The sequence below is a fragment of the Xyrauchen texanus genome, chromosome 2, assembly GCF_025860055.1.
Source record: "Xyrauchen texanus isolate HMW12.3.18 chromosome 2, RBS_HiC_50CHRs, whole genome shotgun sequence".
Classification (NCBI taxonomy): Eukaryota; Metazoa; Chordata; class Actinopteri; order Cypriniformes; family Catostomidae; genus Xyrauchen; species Xyrauchen texanus.
Window position 1 is genome coordinate 21,054,385 of NC_068277.1, and position 23,095 is coordinate 21,077,479.

Below are 23,095 nucleotides of genomic sequence, written 5' to 3' on the forward strand. Positions count from 1 at the left end.
AAGGCGTGACTAAGTGACATTTATTTCTGAGGTTTTTCTCTGGTTATTCAACATCTTCATCCTATTATATAGTCCATTACCTGAAGCACCAACAATTTAAACAAAGACAGCAAATTAATAAGAATCTGGTAGTGTAAATGGACTGTATGCAATGAATTAGAGGAATTGAAAATTATGTTCTTCTGTGCATTAACTGCATCCTTGTCAATGTCAGGCATATTCAGACAGTGACACACTCCTTATATATGCATGGAAAATGTGATTCTTGTAAGAATTTAGATGTATGCTGTTAAATTTATTCATTATTATTCATCATTTTCATCTACTGTTACACAATCATGGCTAGTATAAACAGTGATTGTATCTGCAAGCACTTCACTTCTACAGGTCAATTTTGATTTAGAAAAAATTTATTAATTTATTGAAACACAAAAAATCTAAACCAAAAACATTGCTAAATTCAAATTACTCTTCAAACGAAACAAAGGTATAATCAAAATACCAAAGTAGTGAAAAAATCTATTTAAATACAAACATTTTACTCTCTCCAACTTCTTCCAACTGCCCCTTTTGCATTGACTGTGGGAAAACTACTACTGTTTAAATACAATTGTAAATATTAGGGCTGTCGATTGAAAAATAACACGCTAAAAAACGCCATTAATCACAATGCCCCCGGACCGTAATATGGAAGATTCTTGAGAAATGCAAGCTTTGCCAGAGGGCAGTTAGTGAAACTTCAGCTGCGTGGCAATGCGCAGTTTATACAGTGAAGAAAAACACCCTTGAGCAGCAGAACAACACAAACATTCGTTACGTTCTTGCTTTCAAAACATCTCAATATGTGTTCTAAGTATTAAACTATATTTAACGTGACCGAAAAATGTTATGTTTATGACGCAACGCTTCCAAGATGCATCACAAGCATGTCTGACGCAGCTGTTCATTGACGGATCCTTAAACAAGCCCTCATAATAAATCTCCAACTGATTTACAAATTCACTTGTGAAATGGATTGCTGTGTACTGTGTGCCAATGATTGACATATGTTCAATAAAATGGTAGTAAACAATACATTGTATTCTAAAGCCGCTTTTTGTATCGTCTTATCAATGATTAACTCTTCTGCCACAAGAATGAAATGCATTTTAATTATCTGACTACATATATATATATATATATATATATATATATATATATATATATATATATATATATATATATTTATATATATTTTTAATATTAAAGATAACTATGTGTAATTATTTCATCATTATATATTGAATATTGTTATATAAGGGGCTTTCTCATCAAATATTTGTATTTGCGATTAATCGCGATTAATTAATCTGGACACCGTGTAATTAATTCGACAGCCCTAGTAAATATACAAGAATAATAATACATTTAAACAAAACAACAAGAATAATAATAATAATTGAAAGAAATAAACCATGACCTCACAAATCTCATAATTCTTTTTTCAACAAAGGCTTCAACAGTGATTGATGGGACATAATTTGATGTTCCGTACTTTCAGAATTTGGACATGAACTTTATTACCACCTGCTGGTGAAATCTCCAAACTGCAAATACAGAAACTGAATTTGGACTTTGCGCTGAGTTAAGAGGTTCTTAAGGATAGGTCTTAGCGCAATGACCAAATTCAAATTGCACTTTGCGCCAGTTCATTTACATACAATTCACCCACAGTTTGTGCGCGCACACACACAGTAGCGCAAACACTCCCACCAACACCCAGTTGCGCTTTGTGCTGGTACGAATATTGCACTTAGAATTAGCAATCTCACGAAAATTGGATAAGACGTTGCGCACAGTCGTAGTGTGCTGCACTTTGCGCACTCACGTAAATAAAGCCCAATATGTTGAGCTATCGCACAATTTGATTGGACTTGAACAAACTTGAAAATGTAGCTAGCTAATTATGTAATGCAAATGTTTAAATGTATATCCTTCAGGCACAATTTTAAAAATGTTTTATGTAAAAGGTGAAAAGTGTTTAAAAATGGATAATTGTGCATTTTATTTGTGATGTTGATGTTGCTGTTGTAGCGCCATAGTTTTAATTTCACCAGGAAACTGCCACAATATGTACAACGTTTCACGTAAAAATAATTAAGCAAAAATGTAGATATTGTTATATGATTCTATGGGACCAGGTTGATCAAGATCACTATAGGTGCTATAATATCAGGTGAGGCAAATACAAGCAAGTCAGGCATATACAGTCTTCATTAATGGTTTAAGGCTCCACAGTGCATGTTTACTTGTGTTACTTATATTGTTTGTTATTACTTATTCTTATTGTTTGTCATACATCAAACATTAATAAATAGTGTTGTCTGTAGGGATCGATATTTCCGCTACTGATGTGGTATCAAGAATATCGATCCTCGCATCAAAATATAGATTTTTATGAAAATCAATATTTTTTAACTAGTGATCTTATTATTTTGATAACATGAATATTAATGCATCTCATAAGCTGAAGTGGAAAATAATAATTATATTAGCGAACTGTTGCATGGCACCAGAACAATTTTATCTTCCGCTCACCTTGACGTACAGAAATGCTAAAATACACCAGCTGACAGCGCTCATAATGCTCGTTCAAACAGGGAGCAGTGCTTTACTGATGTAATGACAGAAAACCACTCCTAGACATGACATGTATTATAATGGACTTGTTTGACATTGTTACAGGTTTATTTCATTTCAGAGGTGTTAAAACATTGATAATGATCATTAATCCACGTTAATAAATGATACCCTTTTCAAAACTTACCATGGATTTACTGTAGTAATAGTGTATTAACAATGACTAGTAACCACAACTGTAGTAACCATGTTTTTATTTTTGTATTTATTTTTAATTTTTTGGCAGTAAACAAGGTTTTGATACAATTAGCTATGGTTTTACTACAGCATTACTATAGTATTCATATGGTAACATGTTTTTAATAATGGTAGCCATATAATAATATGGTTAATTTTGTGGTTTTATATGTTGCTTATACTTAAATGTTTTTAAAAGGTACTCAAAGCAGTCTATTAATTTTCTGCTTAGGCCTATAAATATATATAAAAAATGTAAGTAATCATTTAATTTTATCCAAAGAATTCCAAAACCTAAATATCTTATTTCAGTGTTGTTTCTAAAAACAAGATAAATCAAATAGATTTTAAGGATTTTTTTATATATTTACAAGAAAACAATACAAAAATTATTATCAAGAATATGATTTTTGCCCTAATATCATAGGTCTTACTAGAAAAAAAGAAATTTAATGTGAATATTATTGATAAAAAATATGACCGTGCCTGGTAACATGTTCATGTAAAATGGCTAGAAACAGCATTTTAGCTTAGCGTAAAGCTTACAATTTACACAAGGTTTATTTATATTTCTTCTGCTCCAATCTTTCTTCAAACTTACTTCTCTGTCTGCTCGTATGAATGTAACACATCATAAGAAAGGACTAAATATTAAATGAAACAAATGACAATAAAATGCAAAGTAATCTCTTCAGTAATCAGCGCCTGGCTCTGACACACACACACACACACACACACACACACACACACACACACACCTTGATCCCTGCCCCAAGTCCCCACACACCCACACTGATGAAATAATTAGTCTGTTACTGCTGATCCTGAATGATTCCAGCTGACCTTAGACTATGTAGTCCACACACAGACACACACACACACACACACACACCTTTCAAGGTCTTCCTTGTGACCTTGCCCTCCTGTTAAAAATTATAGACCACTTGATTGGTTCTCATTAGCTGTGTTTCCACTATCGGGCCAAATAAGGGCATGCTATTGCATGCCAATGTCAGTTGTGTTCCCACACTTCCGGGGCTTCATCGTTCCTCCTCGGGGCTTCCTCGGGGCAAAAGGCCAATGGCCTTTGGCAAGCTGATTACCCTTGGGCCACAGAAGGCCAACTGGGGATTGATGTCAAACGTGGAGTTTCGCTGAGTCAGGTCAGATGTTTCAGCACCAAGATATTAATTTCCCAATCTTTCATACCTAGCTTCCAGCTTACCTCAACAGATCAACGGAGAATGGAAAATTGTCAGTACTGGTCAGTAGACAATATCAGGGCTCTTCTGAGTACTCTTGATGAAAATGTGCAATGTCAGGTCTAAGGCATTTGCTGAAACGAAGACCTGTTTAAGTGTATTGTCACCCAAGTTGTGTATCCAGCTCAAAATGAGACAGGTTTGGGAAAATATCTAAGAAATTGCAGACACAGAACATATTCTGTGTTTATTTAGAGGTTTAGCTAGTCTCAGAATCTGAAACCTCAGCTTGAGTTTCCCTCTTGCATGTGAAATGGGTGTGTGACGTTGGTACCATAGCAGCGTATTAGGGGTGGGTTTTAGGGCAACACTGCGGGGCTATTGATCAGATGGTGGGAATTCAGACATTTTTGGTCTCGCAGCTCAAGGTCTGAGGCTATTGGGCCGGGCTGACCAATTGATAGCTCTGGCTTGCACTGGCCCAATAGTGGAAAAGCAGCTATTGAATACAATGTATTGCCTCCCATGTCTTTTTCCTCTTCCTCTCACATTGTTTGCTTACAATTCATTTTAATACAGTACTCATGCTGGATGAGAATAAGTAGAAGAGAAAAGAGCTAGAAAAAACTGTCTTGAAGGTTTTGTTGTGTTTTGTTTTTAGAAAATCCCCAAACACTCTGGGTTTAGTCAAGGATAGAGGCAGAGGACAAGTGCACCACTCCAGCTGTTCTGAGGTCAGCAGTGCAGGGACGAGCAGGTGTTCTGCCAAGGAAACACACTTCTCATTTTGACCTGGGGTTAGTCTGGATGTCAGTCCTGTAATGGCTACAGTGAGAACAGCTGTGTTCAGGGATGATCTCAGACCTGTGCCTGAGGATGGTCCATAATCTTTATATTATATCTCTGTAATGTTTCTGGTTTGGATAGAGGGAGAGAAAACATATGCTTGTTTTATTTTTACTGCTTAGTATTATTGCTGGTCGTGACATGGCCCCTGCATTCTGTCCAATTAGATTGCATTACAATACAGCAGACTGTTTTTGCTCTATGAAATGAATTTCAATGAATTTGGCTAATCATTATGCAATGTAATACACCAAGAAAACACTCTAATGTCTAAATCAGCATAATTTCTCAATGCTAAATAAAACACTCTGTTATCTTCAGATTAACTTTACAGATACCATAGTTGATCTATTTATCTCTAGATCAGTAAAAAATACTTGCTGGTCCTTGGGAAGGAGTTATTAGTTTATTTACAAATAATAATATGTTATTTAGTATTCCATCTTGTCTCACTGTAGCTTTTGCCTGGCATATTCCTAATGTCCAGCAGACATTCTGCAAGATTGCCAATGCTTGCTAGTGAGTTAAACCCCAGATTGCTGGTTACTAGTCCCTGAGTGGGTTTTGGATCGGCCCACACTAAATAAACATTTTATGCCTGTTTTTTTTTCTATTGACATTTTGCTGAGGTCTTACATGGAATCAATTCTCCTGTTGAACGCATTTACAGATTTAACAGACACAGCAGCGTTAATGTAAAAGCAAGCGCTTTTTCTAGTAGTGTTGGCTGTATGTGTGAGTGTGTACAGTATGTGTGTGTCACTCTGAAGAGGACTGTACAGTTCTAATAAGATAAACATTATTTCCATTGTCTCCCCATTCTCCATTTCTCCTTTTTTTACCACCCTCTATTGTTCCTTCTCCCCATCTATCTCTTAACGTTCTTCTTTCCACTCCTTTTCAATCCTGCTCTCCTTCACTCTCTCTTTCTTTCAGTCTTAATCTTTCATTGAAATGTTCTGCCTCTCTAAGAAGCTGATGAGGCAAAGCTCCTGTCAAAATGCCAGTCCTCACTGCTGATTGCTGGATGATTTCTGTGCCCCCCATTAGCAGACTATCTAGCTGTACTTCATTAACTTTATGCAACATGTCAAAAATCCTTTAAAACTAATCAGATTACCCAAAATTGCACAAATCTAGATTAAAAAGTCAGAGGAGAGAAAGAGAAAGAGAGAGCGAGAGAGAGAGAAAAATGGGGGGTCTGATATCGTGAAAGACTTTAAAGTGTTCTCTTAAGCCAGTGAAAGTGGCAGTACAATGAAGTACTGGGGGGAAACCCCCGCAATGAAGTACTGGGGAAAAAAACCCAACCAAGGCTGTTTTTTACATTTAAAAAATGCTGATTTATCGGGGAGGATCCGGAGGTAGGAATGCATTAAAATTTGTCCGATGATTGCATAACATTCGTGCCCGAACCCAAAGAGACCCGGAAATGTACTACCTGGACCCGAACCAGACCCGTCTATTATTTGAAAGCTTTGACCCATACTCATGCAGAACCGAGAAATGCTGGACCCGAACCGGACCCGTCTATTATTTGAAAGCTGGGATCTGGACCCTGCCGGGAGACACAGACCCGATCGACACCGATTTCACAGCTGATCCTATTAACAAGTTAATTTACAAGTTGTGAAAACAAAACTTTGTGTCTTACCTGATTTAACATTAGTAGCCTTCTCCCCTGTGCCTGGCCTTGGCACATATCATCCTCCTTTCCAAAAAAGTTGGTAAAATACTGTAGAGCCAGGTTTTCTGTAATTCCTCTCTTGCTGATTGAAACAGCACAGCTAATCCACTCATTATTTCAGCTTCAAAATTCCACTTGCTCTCGTGGTGATAGATGACAAATGGATGAAATGTTTAGAATCAGCTTTACCCTTTTTTTTGTGTCTCACATAAGATAACTTAGATAACCTTTGAACTATATTAACGATTGCTTGTTCATTGTCACGGCTGCTATTTGCTATCTTGTTCCATAACTCCGCTCTGTCTCTGACATCAGTCAGCTCGTTTCAGCTCTGCTCCGTTTTTCACCTTATTTCCCAGCCCGCAATTTCTCCTCCTAATTTTACATTGTTGCAAGTTATAACACACACAGCACCATCATCATCAGCTTTATCTAATCACACCCGGGTCTTCTCAGATTGACTCGGATATTACACATAATGTTAAACAGACCCAGGACCTGCAACAATAGAATGGGGCCCGACACGGCCTCTGTAAATTTTTCATCTTAAAAAATATTTTTTTAGGCTATGTTCATCTGAATAAAAAAATAAGCGGTTGAAAACTCTTTTGAGCATCTGCATGCATGTATAATTTAGTTTAGACAGTTCGATTCTTTAGTGTCCACAGATACTACAAGAGTGTGACGAAATGGTGCTACCTGAAGCTGAACAGCACATTTGCCAGGCAGAGCAAAGTAAAAGCAGGCGTGCTGTCCTGAGGTTAACACAGTGCAAGTTGTGACTGACCCATTTGAATTTGACACAGAATTCTTTATTATAAACCCATCTGATATGAGACACTTAAAGGCTCTAAAATCAAATCAAATCAAATTCCTTTATTGCCACTCAACCATATACACAAGTGCAACAGTGGCTGAAAGTCTTGGGTGTGGTTCCAAGCAACATAGCAGTATAACAATTACAATAAACATCTGATTTACACATAACACAGTTTACACATCTGTTACACAACACAATATTCACTTAATAATATACATTATACAGTTTTCACAAAATAAGAAGACTGTATACAATACAAATATCTGTGGTGAAGCTTGTTGAAACAAGATTAAACAGCACGTTATATTAAATTACAGTGACGAGGTAAACAGGAAAACATTGTTCCATTCACAACAGTAATTACAGGCTTTTCATTCCACAAATCAGCATCTTTATAGAAATATACTATGTTAATGTAGTAAATAAATTTTTTCTCCCCTTTTTCTCCCCAATTTGGAATGCCCAATTCCCACTACTACTTAGTAGGTCCTTGTAGTGGCGCAGTTACTCACTTCAATCCGCTTCTGAGACAGTCAATCTACGCATCTTATGATATGGCTCGCTGTGCATGACACCGCGGAGACTCACAGCATGTGGAGGCTCATGCTACTATTGCACAACTTACCAAACACCCCATTGAGAGCAAGAACCAGTATTCACGACCACGAGGAGGTTACCCCATGTGAATCTATCATTATTTTTTTATAAATTACATCTACCCACTGTGATTTTTTTTTTTTTTACCCATGATTATCATGATCTTACTAATATCATAGTTAAACTGGATACTATGCACAAACAATGGTACATTTTCATAAAGGCAACTAAAAAACAGAATTTAACAAAAAAGCTTTAAAGCCTGGGCACTCATGAATTAAGGATTAAGTGAACTTAAGCGAAATTACTTTTTCTCCTTTTGTAAATATGTTCAGTTCTAATGAACTTTCATTGAAAAAGGTGAATTAAAGGTTCACTCAGTAACTTTTTGCTCATGCCATCTTGGACATACAGTGACACCTAGTGGCAGGGACGGATTATGACGTGCACAGGTCCAGGGGCCAATTATCTATAAGGGCCCCCCTCCAAAATTTGTTGAGCGGGGGTTTGTTAATGGGTTTTCAAGCAGGGGGATCGCCAAACTGGATCATGCAACCTTAAAGCCCAGGGCCCCAATGAGCAGTCAAGGGCACCTGGGCGCTGGCCCCACTGTCCCGGTCGGTAATCCATCCCTGGCTAGTGGTGTGGATGCAGCATCATTCAACAGTTTTCATTTACAGAAGCCAATGTAAAAATTCACTATTCACATTCAACCATGTGATTCTAAAATGGCAGCCCCCATGAGGGTGCCCCTGCCCCATGTAGAATTAAACAGCTTTTATGAGGTCACTGATATGACTAGAGTCCTCATCTCATATGCGTGGTCATGATTTTATACTTATACTTCTAAATTATAATTAATTTCTTTAGGAGTAAAACTTTTAAAGGGTAAATAATTAAGAGTCTGGCAAAAGGAAAACAATAGATTATTTTTTGGGGGATAATATTAATATGTAACGGAGTTAATATAGCCCTAGATAAATGAATTGTTCACTTTTGCTGATTTTTCTGTTGTTCATATGATTAGATTTTGCTGCCCAACTCAATATCAATGCTTTATTGTCAAATGTGCATTTCTATGTGACAAAATGTCAGTATTAATATTGTTAAATGCATTTGTGATTTTAAAATAAATTCACTATTATTATTATTTCTGTCCTTTAAATTTAATTTTTTTATTTTTATGTATAGAATATGCTGCTTTTGTTGGTGTAATTTTGGTAAAAGTCTTGACACCTCACTTAGGACCTCACTAATTTTCAAACCCTGGTTACGGCCCTGGTGTCCATCACTGGCTCTGATACCCTACAATCCACTAATTGTGCTGTTCAGAGGTTGGTTAAAGAAATATTGGTTAAAGTGTCATCTGAGTGAGATTCTGAACTGATTTTCAACGGATTCTACAGTATTTTTATAGAGAAATAATCATTGAAATCATAAAGTATTCACTTGGTTATCTCATGTGGTCAAGGTTTGGCTGGTTAGCATCAAGGAGGTTTAGGTGCCATAAGCTAATCAGCGTTGTCAGGATATAATTTTCCTGCAGCTCGAGAGTGATTGGTAACAAGGCTTTTAGGGCTCAAGTGATTGGCTCAAAATCTGTATGTCAAAATCTAGTGCCTCAATAATTCTTAATGGATTGCTCTCTCCAGGTATTATAGACCTCCATGGGTGATCTCTAAAGCTCACCAGAATTTGTTCTAGGTCATCGGACCTACAGTTTTTATGCCTTGGGAGCCAGTCTGAAACCATTTACAGAGGTACCATCACACAAAAATGCTGCTTGTTAAAGAGTAATTTTACCCCAAAATGAATATGTTCTCAACATATTCTCACCCTCATGCCATCAAAGATGCATATGACTTTCTTTCTTCTGCTGAACACACACACACACAAAACATTGTTTTTAGAAAAATATCTCAGCTCTGTTGATCCATACAATGCAAGTGAATGGTGATTAGGCCGTTGAAGCTCCAAAAACAGATCAAGTCAGCATAAACATAATCCATCAGACTCCACTGGTTTAATCAATGTCTTCTGAAGCAATCCAGTTGGTTTTGGGTGAGAACAGACCAAAATGTATCTCCATTTTCACTATACATCTTGACAGTCTCCTTGGCAATCATGCCAAGCTCGATTACATGTCCTACAGCGCCATCTAGCGGTCTGCACATGCATGAAGAGCTAAAAGTGTAATCGAGCTTGAAATCATTATCTTGCCTAAAGACTGCAATCGCAAGATATACAGTAAAAAAGGAGTTATATTTTGGTCTGTTCTTATCCAAAACCAACTGGATCGCTTCAGAAGACATTGATTAAACCACTGGAGTCATTTAAGCTGACTTTATCTCCTTTTTGGAGCTTCAAAGGCCTGATCACCACTCACCTACATTGTATGGACCTACAGAGCTAAGATATTCTTCTAAAAATCTTTGTTTGTGCTGTGCAGAAGAAAGAAATGCATACATATCTAGGATGTCATGAGGGTGAGTAAATGATGAGAAAATTTTCATTTTTGGGTGAACTATCCATTTAAGCATAGGCGGAAATCACCTGAGGGTTGCCTCTTTATGCAGCAGAAATAGTAAGAGTCATATGGTAGTGTTCCATTCTAAACTCTCTGAAAGGGCAACAAAGCAGCTTTCTGCTGTTTCGGACCAAGCTTAAGTAAACTTATACTGAGGACTAATCAAGCCCTGCGTACTGCTCTGACACCTGCTGGTGATTGAGAGCACTGCAACCTTGAAAGGAAAACAGTGCGGAGGTAGAATATACTGGTAGAGGTCAACCTGTTTCCTTCAGTCCTCTATAGAATGCAGAGATCCAATTATATTGCATAAGGAATAGCTCTCTCATTTTGATTTCATAATTCCTTTTTAGTATCTCATTGCAGTGTATGATTTGATTTGACTCTTGGAGACGCTTCTCTTAAAATGTCCACCCTTATCCTTATTCTAATTTAATGAGAAGAGAACTGGAACAGCCAGACATCTATGCATTAGGTACTTTTTTCTGCCAAATCAAGACACAGCTTTTCAAGTGTTTTAGAAATATCCTGCATTTGAATTTATTGAACGCACACACACACACACTCACGTTGGTACTCCTATCATTATGAGGACTCATCATAGACCTAATGATTTTCATACTGTACAAACTATCTATTCTAACCCCTAACCCAACCCGTAAACCTAACCCTCACCGAAAACTTTTGGTATTTTTACATTTTCAAATCTGGCATGGTTTGGTATGTTTTTTAAGCCATTTGAGTTACGGGGACACTAGGTGTGTCCTCATAAACCACCTTTATAGAATAATACCCTCACACGCGTGCACAAATACACACACAAGCACACGCACACTATATACTACAAACTAAACCTAACCCACACCCTAAACCTAACAGAAAACAATTAACATTTTCAGAATTTAAAAAATCATTATTTCATTTATGTATGGATTGTTTTTCCAAATGATGACAGCCCAAAATATTTTGCTCACTTACAGTAAATTTGTCCCCAAACTAGGCTAAGAACACACACAGACCCCGTTTACACCTGGGTTTCAGGGTTTCGATCCCATGTGGTCAGCGCTAAATACAGATCTAAACAGGTTCTAAAACATTTTGTGATCTGATCACAGAAACCACATTCGAATGTGGTAAAAAAAAAACACATGTAAGGAAATTCAATTGGAAAATAAAAAAAATATGTGTTACATACACATACATGCACAAGTTCTCTCATGAGAACTTCATGGATCTTTTTCATTGTGTCTGATATCAACATGCAGATACACAGAGGAGAAGCACACACATTTGATACCGGAAAAAAATTATAAATCTGATTGAAATGATCACCCGATCAGATCACCTGAGAAGCATCTTAATACCAGGTGTAAATGGGGTCACACACACTCACACACACATTCATTCTCTGTCATCTGCTTTCTCTCTATCCTGTTCTGTCTGCTTACATTTGGCAGTTTATTATGTTAATTAGCTAATTAGTTAATAAACTAATGAATTCAAGTTGGCAGAGACTTTTACCCTGAGCTCCCACTATGTACACTGAAAGGTTTTTAATGCCCAGATGAATCCTCATTTAATTTGCATAGAAATCCCTAGAATTGCACTTTTATCATATTATATTATATTATATTATATTCATTATTTAAAATCACAAAAGCATCATGTAATCAAATTATATAATTAAATATATAGATTCATATAATAATTTCTTGTTTTTGTTATTGACTTGATTTTTTTCTGGGTTAAAAACAGGTTTAAATAGTTGAAAACAGGACCAAGAAAATCAAAAGGAGGATGGAAAGCCTAAATGACTACAGTTTAATTATACATTTACAATTTAACCAGGCAAATGTATTGATCTATTTTACCAAGCAGGCTTTATTTTCTTAGGTTGACAGATAAGGGTGTTTGAAAACACTTATTGCAAGATATAGAGGGTAGCAACCCCCTTATTCAGCTACTCTGCTCACCAGTCACACCAAGGATCCCAATCAATCCTGGAAATTGGTTTGTTCCCTGACAAGGTTACGAAATGACAGGGGGTAGAAAGAGAGAGACAGAGAGAAAGGAAAAAACGATGGGATAGGAGGAGAGAGAAAGAAAATAAAAGAGAGATGTTGGTCTATGCTTACTCCAGCAAGGATTTTGAGAATAAGGGAGTTGAGTTGGGTTGTGTTTGGGCTTGGGGCAAAGATTATGATTCAATGCATACATGAACAGAACATATGTGTTCAATAAATATATAATACAGAAAGAGTAGTGTAGGGGCTGTTGCTTTCTGTGTATGTGTGTTGTGTGACTTTGTGCGCTCATTTACTGTTCCTAAGCACACTAATGCTTTCATAACCCTGTCACAGTGAAATGTGGGGCCCATTTTCTTCCTGTCCCAGCTGAACCCAGTATGTATGTATATATATATATATATAATATAACAGCCAGCAGTTATTATCTGTTATTCTGAATAACTTAGTGTGTGTGTGTGTGTGTGTGTGTGTGTGTGTGTGTGTGTGTGTGTGTGTGTGTGTGTGTGTGTGTGTGTGTGTGTGTGTGTTCTCTACGTTACAGGAACATTTCACGCCGGAGTGCAAGTTTAAGGAGTGTGTGTTTGAGAACTATTATGTGATGTATTCGTCAATCTTGTATCGTCAAACAACGTCGGGTCGTGCCTGGTACATAGGTATTAATCGAGACGGACAAGTCATGAAAGGGAACCGGGTCAAAAAGACAAAAGGTGCAGCCCACTTCCTGCCTAAACTCATAGAAGGTACAACCTTGTTTCTTATGATTACATGACTACTATACTGTATATTACTATGTGAAGATTATTGATAATGTTTAAGGCATGTTCTGGATTGAACACTGTTTAAGAATATTGACAGCACTGTTGCTTTCAATTAAGAAATTCAACCTGGTCTCATTGTGAAAACGTGACACAATTTAAATTTTTGCAAAACTTGTTATATGTATCTCCAGGTGCAATTGCAGTTTCCAGGTGAAATGAACACTAGAGGCACTGCAATGACTGTGACTGTCATTTTGCTTCTGCATTTTAAAACACTATCGGTTAAGGTTAGGTCTTGTTTAGGGATGTCTGTTTTGTTAAACTCTTTCTCTTTTCGGACACAGTTGTTTAAGTTTAGGGTAAAGTTTTAGGTTAGGGAGGTTCATTTTATTAAAGTCTCCATCTAAAATTCACCTTATAAACTTCAACCTTATTTTGCTCGGTTTTGGCACCCCCTGCTAGACATTTAACTTGAAAAGTGCAGCCAAAGATGTTATGAAGCACATATTTTCAGTTTTGCAAAAACATTGCAATGCTCACATACACTTCATGAGATCAGGCTGAAGAAATTACAATACATTATTTTAATTCATTCCTCTGTTTGCAAAAAAAAAAAAAGTAATGCACTGACAAAGGAAGTCCAGTGGTAATGAAAGTCAGAGCGTTTAAAAGCAGAAATGGGAAGCTTTTATTTTTGTTTAAACACTTTTTGCACAATTATTGTTTATTATTATTTTAGCTGAAAAGTGTTTTATAATGGCCATTCATTTGTAGGACTACCGTTCAAGGTGGATTAAATAAAGGTGCTCATAAATAATCCCTATCTGGCATTCTTAGTGTGTGCTGTTTAAAGGTATAGTTAACCCAAAAAAGAAAATTTGTATCATTTACTCAACCTCGTGCCATCCCAGATGTGTATGACTTTCTTTCTCCAGTAGAACACAAATTAAGGTTTTTAGAATAATATATCAGCTCTGTAGGTCCTTTCAATGCAAGTGAATGGTGATCAGACATTTGTAGCTCCAAAAATCACATAAAGGAAACATAAAAGTTCTCCATATGACTCCAGTGGTTAAATCTATACCTTCAAAAGTGATATGATAGGTGTGGGTGAGAAACAGATCAAAATGTAAGTCCTTTTTTACTCTAAATCTCCACTTTCACTTTTACATCTGAAAACCACATTTGGTGCCTGTTTATTTTCACTTACATTTTTATTTGTGATTTTTGGAGCTACAAAGGTCTGATCACCATTCACTTGCATTGTTTGGACCTACATAACTGAGATATATTCAAAATAATTGTGTTTGTATTCTTCTGAAGAAAGAGAGTCATACACATCTGGGATGGCATGAGGGTGAGTAAATAATGAGATTTTTTGTTTGTTTGTTTGTTTTGGTTGAACTATCCCTTTAAGTAACCGTGTTTACTGGCTTTACAAGATTTTGACAGGAGTAGAAAAATTGGAAATAACTTATGTCATAGACAATTTATTAAGCAATTCGATCACACTAGTCTCATAGTAACACATACTTTTTAACACATACTTTGTCTTGCTATACTTTTAAAAAAAAAATTGTATTTTAATGTTAGTCCGGTGCAATGTATTTTGTCTTAGACTTTTGTTGCAAGGAATTACTGTAAACACAATTTTTGATTTTTCTACAAATTTTAAAATGTCTTCTGTGGTAATCAGTAGCATGCCACAGATGCTGATCAACTTGAGTTTAACCTGTATGGAACATTTCTTTTATGAATGAATATTAAATTAATGTTGATAGTTAAAGGGCCTGTAAGCGATGTTAGTCATTCTGGAACTTCAAAAAACTTTAACATTGTCGCTTGATGTTGTGAGTTCCTGTACTGTATGTCACTGGTGGGCATTCCTACTGCTGTCACTCTAACTTTATTGGTTGACTGCATAACTGGCCATAGCTTTGAGTATCTGATCACAGGTGAGATATATTGCTGGTAAAGCTAAATGGTCTTCCCTTTAAAAATTAACATTCTGCAAGGGAGAGTGTTTTTATATAAACTGCAGCAGTGCTCAGTGCATTAACCAGATAAATGTACAATTTAAACTCACTCAGACTGCCAGCAATTTCTTTAATGTAATTCTAATTTGACAATCAAGGTAACACTTTATTTTAATTTGTCCTTGTTACAGTGTAACTACACATGTAATTACTGAATATTACTAATTAACAACATGTACAATGTACTTACTATATGTTTAGGTTTAGGGTAAGGGTTTGGTTTAGGGTTAAATGCTTGTAATTACGCATAATTAACTGTTATTACAATAGTAAATACATGAAATATGTGTAACAAGGACACATTAAAATTATGTATTACAGGAATCCGTTTTCATGCTGCTATAAAATGACGTTTTTAAAGAGGAAAGTGCTTTTTTCATGGACTGCAGCAGGGCTCAGTGCATCATATCATTACAAAGAAGAACGATCTATCAATGTATTAATCAAACTCAGTCAGAATGCAGACAGTTTCTGACACTGGTTTTCCACGCATGGTTTTATTATATCCATTCATGTGGTTACAGACAAATGATATAGAACAGTGAAATCTCTCACATTATAACTTCTTCGTCTTGTCTGCTCTTTGCTCCAGTATCTTGCTGGAGTCAGATGACATGAGCTCCACTAAATTCACTCCCATTGGTAGTCGCTCTCAAATGTCACTTTTCATTTGCATAAAGTTAAACTTTTATCAACTTTGTCGCTTGCTACACCCACATAGCCTGTTGTTGCTGTAGCTCATGTTGCTGGAAATCGCTTTAGTCTCATTGAAAATTAATGAGCTCATGTATCTTTGTTGATGAATGTTGACAGTGGGGTGAATGGGGCTTTAGTCACCGATTTAGATATGCCCCCTCAAAACTCCACCCTCAGTTCAGACTGTCACCTAGCAGAAGAGCAGCAGTGGATCTTCTCACAGTTGTCAAAAAAAACAGCAGCAAAAAAAAACACACTCTGACAAATGTTACTAATCTGAATATGGCATTAAACCTGAATGATCCCCTTCAACTTCTACAATGTGCAAAATGATTGACAACAGGCAAAAAAGAGCATCAAATTGTAGTGCTGTCACAGAGAGCAATGAGATTTCTCAGGACTCTTATTTCAGTGATATCTTTTAGGGAGTAGGAACATTTTCTGCCTTCAGTTCCATGAAAATCACTTCTATCACCGTTAATAAGCATATATTTTGACAATTGTTGGCATTTTTAGTGACTTTATCTTTTTATCCTTTTTTCTCCAGTTGCCATGTACAGGGAGCCATCTCTACATGATGTTGGCGAACAAAGCCCACCTAGAAAAACGGCCAAAACTTCAGACTCACCTGTCCATAAAAACTGCAAGAAAGACCTGCTATCTGTACCTGCAGCATCCTAGCAAACAAGAGAAGGAAAGCTTGGCTTGCACAGACATGCAACAACAGAGGCACAGGGGGTTCAATACAATTAATATTTGTAATCTTTCTGCTGATCCTCAGAACTAAGGATTTCCTACAATGCATCAAGGCTCTAAAGACCCTTGTTAACAAGTCTAAAGCCTATCGCACTTCCCCTCGGTCTCTCCCACTTCCTTAATCAAGGGAATAAAACTGAGCAATAAAAAGGTCAGAGTTTCCTCAAGCACTCTCACTGGCTATGCCTGTTTCTTGACAACAGCTACACCTTAAAGATCTTTGTCTTCCTCTATTTATTTATTTTTTTAAAACAAAAGTCTTTCATGTCACAAGAAACACTTCCTCCTTGTGAAGCAATTTATGCTTGATATTTAAACCATTCCCTCCCTTTGTTCAGTCATTCACAGGTCACCCATATTTGTTTTCTTTCAGAAGCCCCTGTTGGCTCTAATCACCTTAGCACCTCTGAGATCCCCTGCCATCTCTAAGCCCTGTTTGTAATCTTCTTGTCATTCTCCACCTCCTTTGAACTTTGATTAGCTTGAAACACAGAGGCCATTTTCCACTTCACAACACAGAAAAATCCCAGCACGCTCTCTCTGGGACCATTAAGGATGCTGCCACATATATACTCGCATAAACGAAATCACAAAATAAATAAAACTTCCCCTTCCTCTAAGGAGGAAAACCTCTTTCATAGGCAGTGAAAACCTCTTTCTCTGATCATCGGCTCCTATACTGATGAGTCTGTGGAGGGTGGAAATTTGTGTGTGTGTGTGTGTGTGTGTGTGTGTGTGTGTGTGTGTGTGTGTGTGTGTGTGTGTGTGTGTGTGTGTGTGTGGAGAACAGCAATACACTGTAATTTGTAAGATGACTCGTAATAGAGGGAGTAAGGCTGCATTATTGCATCTTTTGGTTGTGAAAAGTTGTTGTTTTCCTCATTGTAATATGCCCAGAGAGCAATATTGGTATAGTTGCACACTTTCTCCTCTCCTTGTGTGTGAGGTTTTAGAACAGTGTTTCATAAGACTACTGAGGCTGCAAGATGTCCAAAGTTCATGTACCTACATTCAGTTTCACTCTATCACATTTGGATGAGATCAAAGGCACTTCATCCAGATAAATTAAACAAAACACATGATGAAAGGTCCATTTCTTGTTAATTTTCCACTGATAAATCTGGGGAATAGGACCCAAAGGAGCACATAGAGAATAATTTTGAGCTACCACTCTATACAATACAAGATTTTGTTTTTATACATGTTTATGACATTTCAGTCCAAATTTATTACAGAAGGTGTTCTTAATATAACAGATTGGAAATGAAAATGAGGTGCATTCAAAGTGTTCTGAGGAGCATTACCAATTAATTTCATACAAACACGCCTTCACTTATTCATTTGTGTTTTTTCAATGGCTGTCTTACAGTTTTCATATTTATTTCGTTTCTAGCTATAAGCGGTATAAGCGGCCACTTAGGGCCCCTGAGCCACCAGGGGGCCCCGCAAAGCAAGGTTGTTGTTTTCTGTTTCAGGCAGATGTTATGGCTCAATTAGACAGTTATAGGGGCCCCCTTGTTGCCCGAGAGAGAAATGAGAATGTAACTGCAATTCATGGGTGGGCCTGGTTTCAGGAGGAGGGGGGTGGGGTGTGGGTTAGGAGTCTCCAAGTAGGATTTCGCTTAGGGCTCCCATATGCTCAGAAACGGCTCTGGTTATATCAAGAGCACATTGGTGGTTATAATCAGTATCACAGCGATACCAAGGACAGAGTTTAAATACATTTCAGGAAATCAAACTTTTCTTCTGCTGATCTGAATAATTTCTCATAGCATGCACCTGGTGTAGAGGAAATTATATCTAATTATCCTTGCCTCTTGCAGCATTGTAGAGAGAAACAAAGGTATTAAGACCAAAGTGGAAACAACTAGAGATATATTAGTAATGGCAAAGGAAATAATACATTTAGATCAGGGTGTTAATATTTCTGAGATTAGAGAAGAAGAATAGTTTCCTTACTGCTGATGGGCATACAAATCACAATATCCATAGGTAATTCACCATCCCTCGCAAAAGTCGTAAAAGTTTTTGGTGTTAGCATTTTTTAACATCCCAGGCAGATTGTTTTCAAAGTGGTTGAATCAAAAAGCTCAGCATCTCATAGCTTCTGGGTACACATCATTAAGACTAACGGCATCTTGATTTTTCTTCATAAATGATAATGTGTTTTGTAATTTTGCCAGCAACAATTTCAAACCAGCTCAGACTCAGCTTTTCGTAAGTCTCATAAAACAGTCTTTCATTTGTTTGTCTTCAATTTTGAAGTGCTGTAATATCTGAAGGGCTATTTAAATTATCTTTTGCAGGTCCACTTGGTGCAGTAGACATTTACAAGAATAAGTAAACAAAGGCAACACAGTAAGATAGTAATGTTTAAAAAAAAAAAAAAAAAAAAAAAGTAGGCCAGGCTGCAAAGGTTTTAAAAACATATGATATAGACTGTTTTATAAAGCAATGACTTTATGGGTTTGATCCCATAATGTAATCATTCAGTTTAATAACATTGATTACAGCATAAAAGTGATTGTTACTATGAAATGTGCCCCCTCTGTAAATGTCATGATAGAGTCTGTGCTAATTTCTGACCTGGTCAAAAAATGTTTTTTGCATTTTTGAAGGCTTGTAAATCCAATATATGAAGATAAAAAGTGATTAAAGGAGCGATAACTTTCAGCTCCTTAGTTTAAGTCTGTTTCAGCTGACAGTGATGTGCCTATACAACGCAACATTAAAGAAAAGAAAAGAAAAGAAAAGAAAAGAAAAGAAAAGAAAAGAAAAGAAAAGAAAAATTAGTTCAAGTGAAAGTAAATATTTTTTTACCTGAATTCACAGTGTTATCTATCTAAATTCTTTTATATATTTGGCATGCTCACAAAGGCCAGATAGGGTGGTTTAACAATTATATTAATGACACAGCTAGTCCTTCTCTCTCACTGTTACTTTACAGCCATACAAAGAGAGGCCAGGAGATAGCTAAGAGCTAATGCTTTCACTACAGCCAAACAATTATAAGACGAATGTGATGTATGTGTATGATTATGCACAAGATAGAGGGTGACCTTGTAAACTGCCATATTTCTGTTTTTGTTAAACTGAAATTTTGGGGAATCATATTTCTGGTATTTGGGAATTTCATGTCACTAATTGTGTGTGTGTGTGTGTGTGTGTGTGTGTGTGTGTGTGTGTGTGTGTGTGTGTGTGTGTGTGTGTGTGTGTGTGTGTAGGCGGCCATTTTGGGGTTTATGAGGAAATGGTTTTATGTTTCAAACTGGTAATTACATGTGTATGATGTTAGTAGTATGCTTTACAGTTCATATCTTCCTAAGATGAGTATTTACTGCAACTACTAGAAAATGTTCAAGTCTGCACCTGGTCTAATAAGCATTCAATTTTGTTCATATAACAGATATTTATCTTAAAGGGAAGTTCACCCAAAAATTTAAATTCTATCATTTACGCACCCTCATGCCATCCCAAATGTGTATGACTTTATTTATTCTGCTAAATAGAAATTAAGATTTGAGAAGAATATTTCAACTCTGTAGGTCCATACAATGCAACTGAATGGTGTCCAGAACTTTCAACCAACAAAAACCACATATAGGTGGCATAAAAGTAACCCATATGACCATATGTAAAATAAGTCTTCAGAAGTGATATGATAGGTGTGGGTAAGAAACAGATAAATATTTAAGTATTTCTTTTTACTATAAATCTCAACTTTCACTTTCATCTGCTTCTCACTCAAAGTGATTGCATCGCTTCAGAAGACATATATTAAACCACTGGAGTCCTATGGATTACTTTTACTATGACTGCCTGTGCTTTTTGGAGATTTAAAGTGCTGATCACCATTCACTTGCAATGTAAGGACCTACAGAACAGCAGTGAGATAACCTTCTAAAAATCTTTGTGTTCTGCAGAAAAAAAAGTCATGCACATCAGGGATGTCATGAAACTGAATAGATGAGAAAATTAAAATTCTTGTGTGAACTATTCCTTGAAGTGTGTTTGCAATGTTCTATTACATTTTTAAGCAACACTAATTAATTACACACAACAGCAATTTACAGATTTGTTTAAATACTGTGTTGTGGTTCAGAGTGATGTGGTTTGGAGTGATCTATGTTATCATGTTATATGTTGTAGTTTATTTTATTTTCTGCACTTCTAGAAGACAATCAGACATTATTTTAAGAGCATTAGCACCAGCAGCATATCTAAAAAAAAAATGAATTTAAGTCATAAACACCATTTCTCCACATAGAACAATTACATAGCATACATATTTGTGTTTTGTGTGTTTTCATGCTTCAATTAGGGTGATTAACCAGGGTCAATTCATGTAAACTGAGGGCAAACATATTTTCAAAATTACTGGGTGTAGAAAATAATTTTACGATGATTAAAAGATAAATCTTTGAGATAAATCTTTGTATTTACTGATATTTGGTGTCTGTAATTGTGTGTGCGTGTGCATGTGTGTGTGCGCGCTTGTGTGTGCGCATGCATGCGTGTGTGTGTGTGTGTGTGTGTGTTCATGTGTGTGACTTTGAGGTGTAGCCCCAACGCAGTATCTGCAATGCAGTAGAAAAGACAAAAACTCAACCCTCCTCCCATGTTTTGACCAAAGTCTTATCCCCCAGGATACTCTAACTCTTAGCCCTCACAAAAGCACTGTGCAAATGTGCTACACTTCCTCTCGGATGAATGTCATTGCCTCTGGTTACTAACTGGTAATTACAAGAGTATTATGCCGTAAATGTGGTTTATGAGGAAATTTCAAGTGTCCCCATAATTCAAACTGCTTAAAAAAACATACTTAAAACTGTTTTTTTGAAAATGTAAAAATGCAGAAAGTTTTTTGTGAGGGTTAGTTTTAGGTGTTGTGTTAGGTTTAGGGGATAGAATCTATAGTTTGTAGAGTATAATAAACCATTATGTCTATGGAGAGTTCTCATAAGGATAGCTGTGTGTGTGTGTGTGTGTGTGTGTGTGTGTGTGTGTGTGTGTGTGTGTGTGTGTGTGTGTGTGTGTGTGTGTGTGTGTGTGTGTGTGTGTGTGTGTGTGTGTGTGCTGCTGCTGCATTTTAAAAGCATGAACATCTGCATTGCATACACAGCAGTTGGGTATTAGTTTCTCGGCAGATGCATGTAGCGAGGGTGACCTTTAAAAACCTCAGCTCCACCCCTGCTTAAGGGCACTCACAATATTCTCCTATCATCCCTCTGAGGTAACCTTTAGTGAAGTGTTGAGTTAAACTGCCATTATGTGGCTATAGAGATGAGACGTGTTATACAGATGTTTGTGTGAAATGTCTGTCCTTTGGATGGATTTTGAATGAGCTGATGTGAATTTAGATGCAATAAATTCAGTTTAGTGTATTCATTCTTAACACAAGTGAACCTCAATCTAAATAGTAATAATAAGAATGATAATAATAATAAAAGTTTATGTAGTGTCAGGAAAATGCTAAATAAATGTAACATTCATTCATGTTTTTGAGTTTAAATACTGTAGAAATGACTCCTCCCAAATCAGATGTTTGTTTGTCATACACATGTGATGCTTTGAAACATTACAATTGTAACTGTTTATTGTCTGCTCTGTCTGTTCATGGTTTCAGTTTGTATACCCTTGTAAACAAATGTCAATTTGTTGATCTGTTGTTAAAGTTTTCTTGTTTGGATGATATCGATCAGTGTCAATATGGGTTGCCAGCTCTGCATTTACCTTGTGATGCAAATGTCCCAATTTAGCTTACTTCTGGAAGATCAAAAAGACATTTGGTGACCCAGGGCGAATAGGCATGTATATTGTTCTCTGCTGTACAAGAAGACACAGGTCAGGATCATTTACCCCATGAACACCAGTTGGGATTGACTGCTTTTTTTCGCAGTCACTGTTTTAAAGAATCTGCACACATAATAGTGTGTACATACTACAATGCCCACTTATTATCAATCCAGATAGGCTATATGCTAATGGTCATTGACAGTATGCTTTATATCAAACAAATCCAATAATTTTTGTATGCTCTGCATGGATGATCCAAGTTATTGTACTGAAGTCTTCCAAAAAAAGAAAAAAAAAGGAAAAATAAACCATATTACCTTTTTCTTGTCTTCCAAACTGAGACAAATCAAAGGTATTCCTGTCAAAGCCACAATGACACTCTTTTTAATTTTATATAGCTAAAAAAACAATAGCCCCTTACTGGGACAGATTTGATGGAATAGCTTGAACTCTGGCTTCCCCATCTCACATTCAGGATGGATAGACATAAA

The 23,095-nt window shown here is 36.5% G+C and overlaps 1 protein-coding gene across 2 annotated transcripts in view; it reads left to right on the forward strand.

Moving 5' to 3' along the window:
- Positions 1-21,880, forward strand: part of fgf11a (fibroblast growth factor 11a) — a 168,861-nt gene extending 146,981 nt beyond the window's left edge. For both annotated transcript variants that reach the window (XM_052145238.1, XM_052145245.1), the window contains 2 exons: positions 13,104-13,302; positions 16,600-21,880. In XM_052145238.1, coding sequence (XP_052001198.1) covers positions 13,104-13,302; positions 16,600-16,733 — 333 coding nt within the window. In that variant the 3' untranslated portion in view covers positions 16,734-21,880. The remainder of the gene's footprint in view (positions 1-13,103; positions 13,303-16,599) is intronic.
- Positions 21,881-23,095: the final 1,215 nt, after the last annotated feature.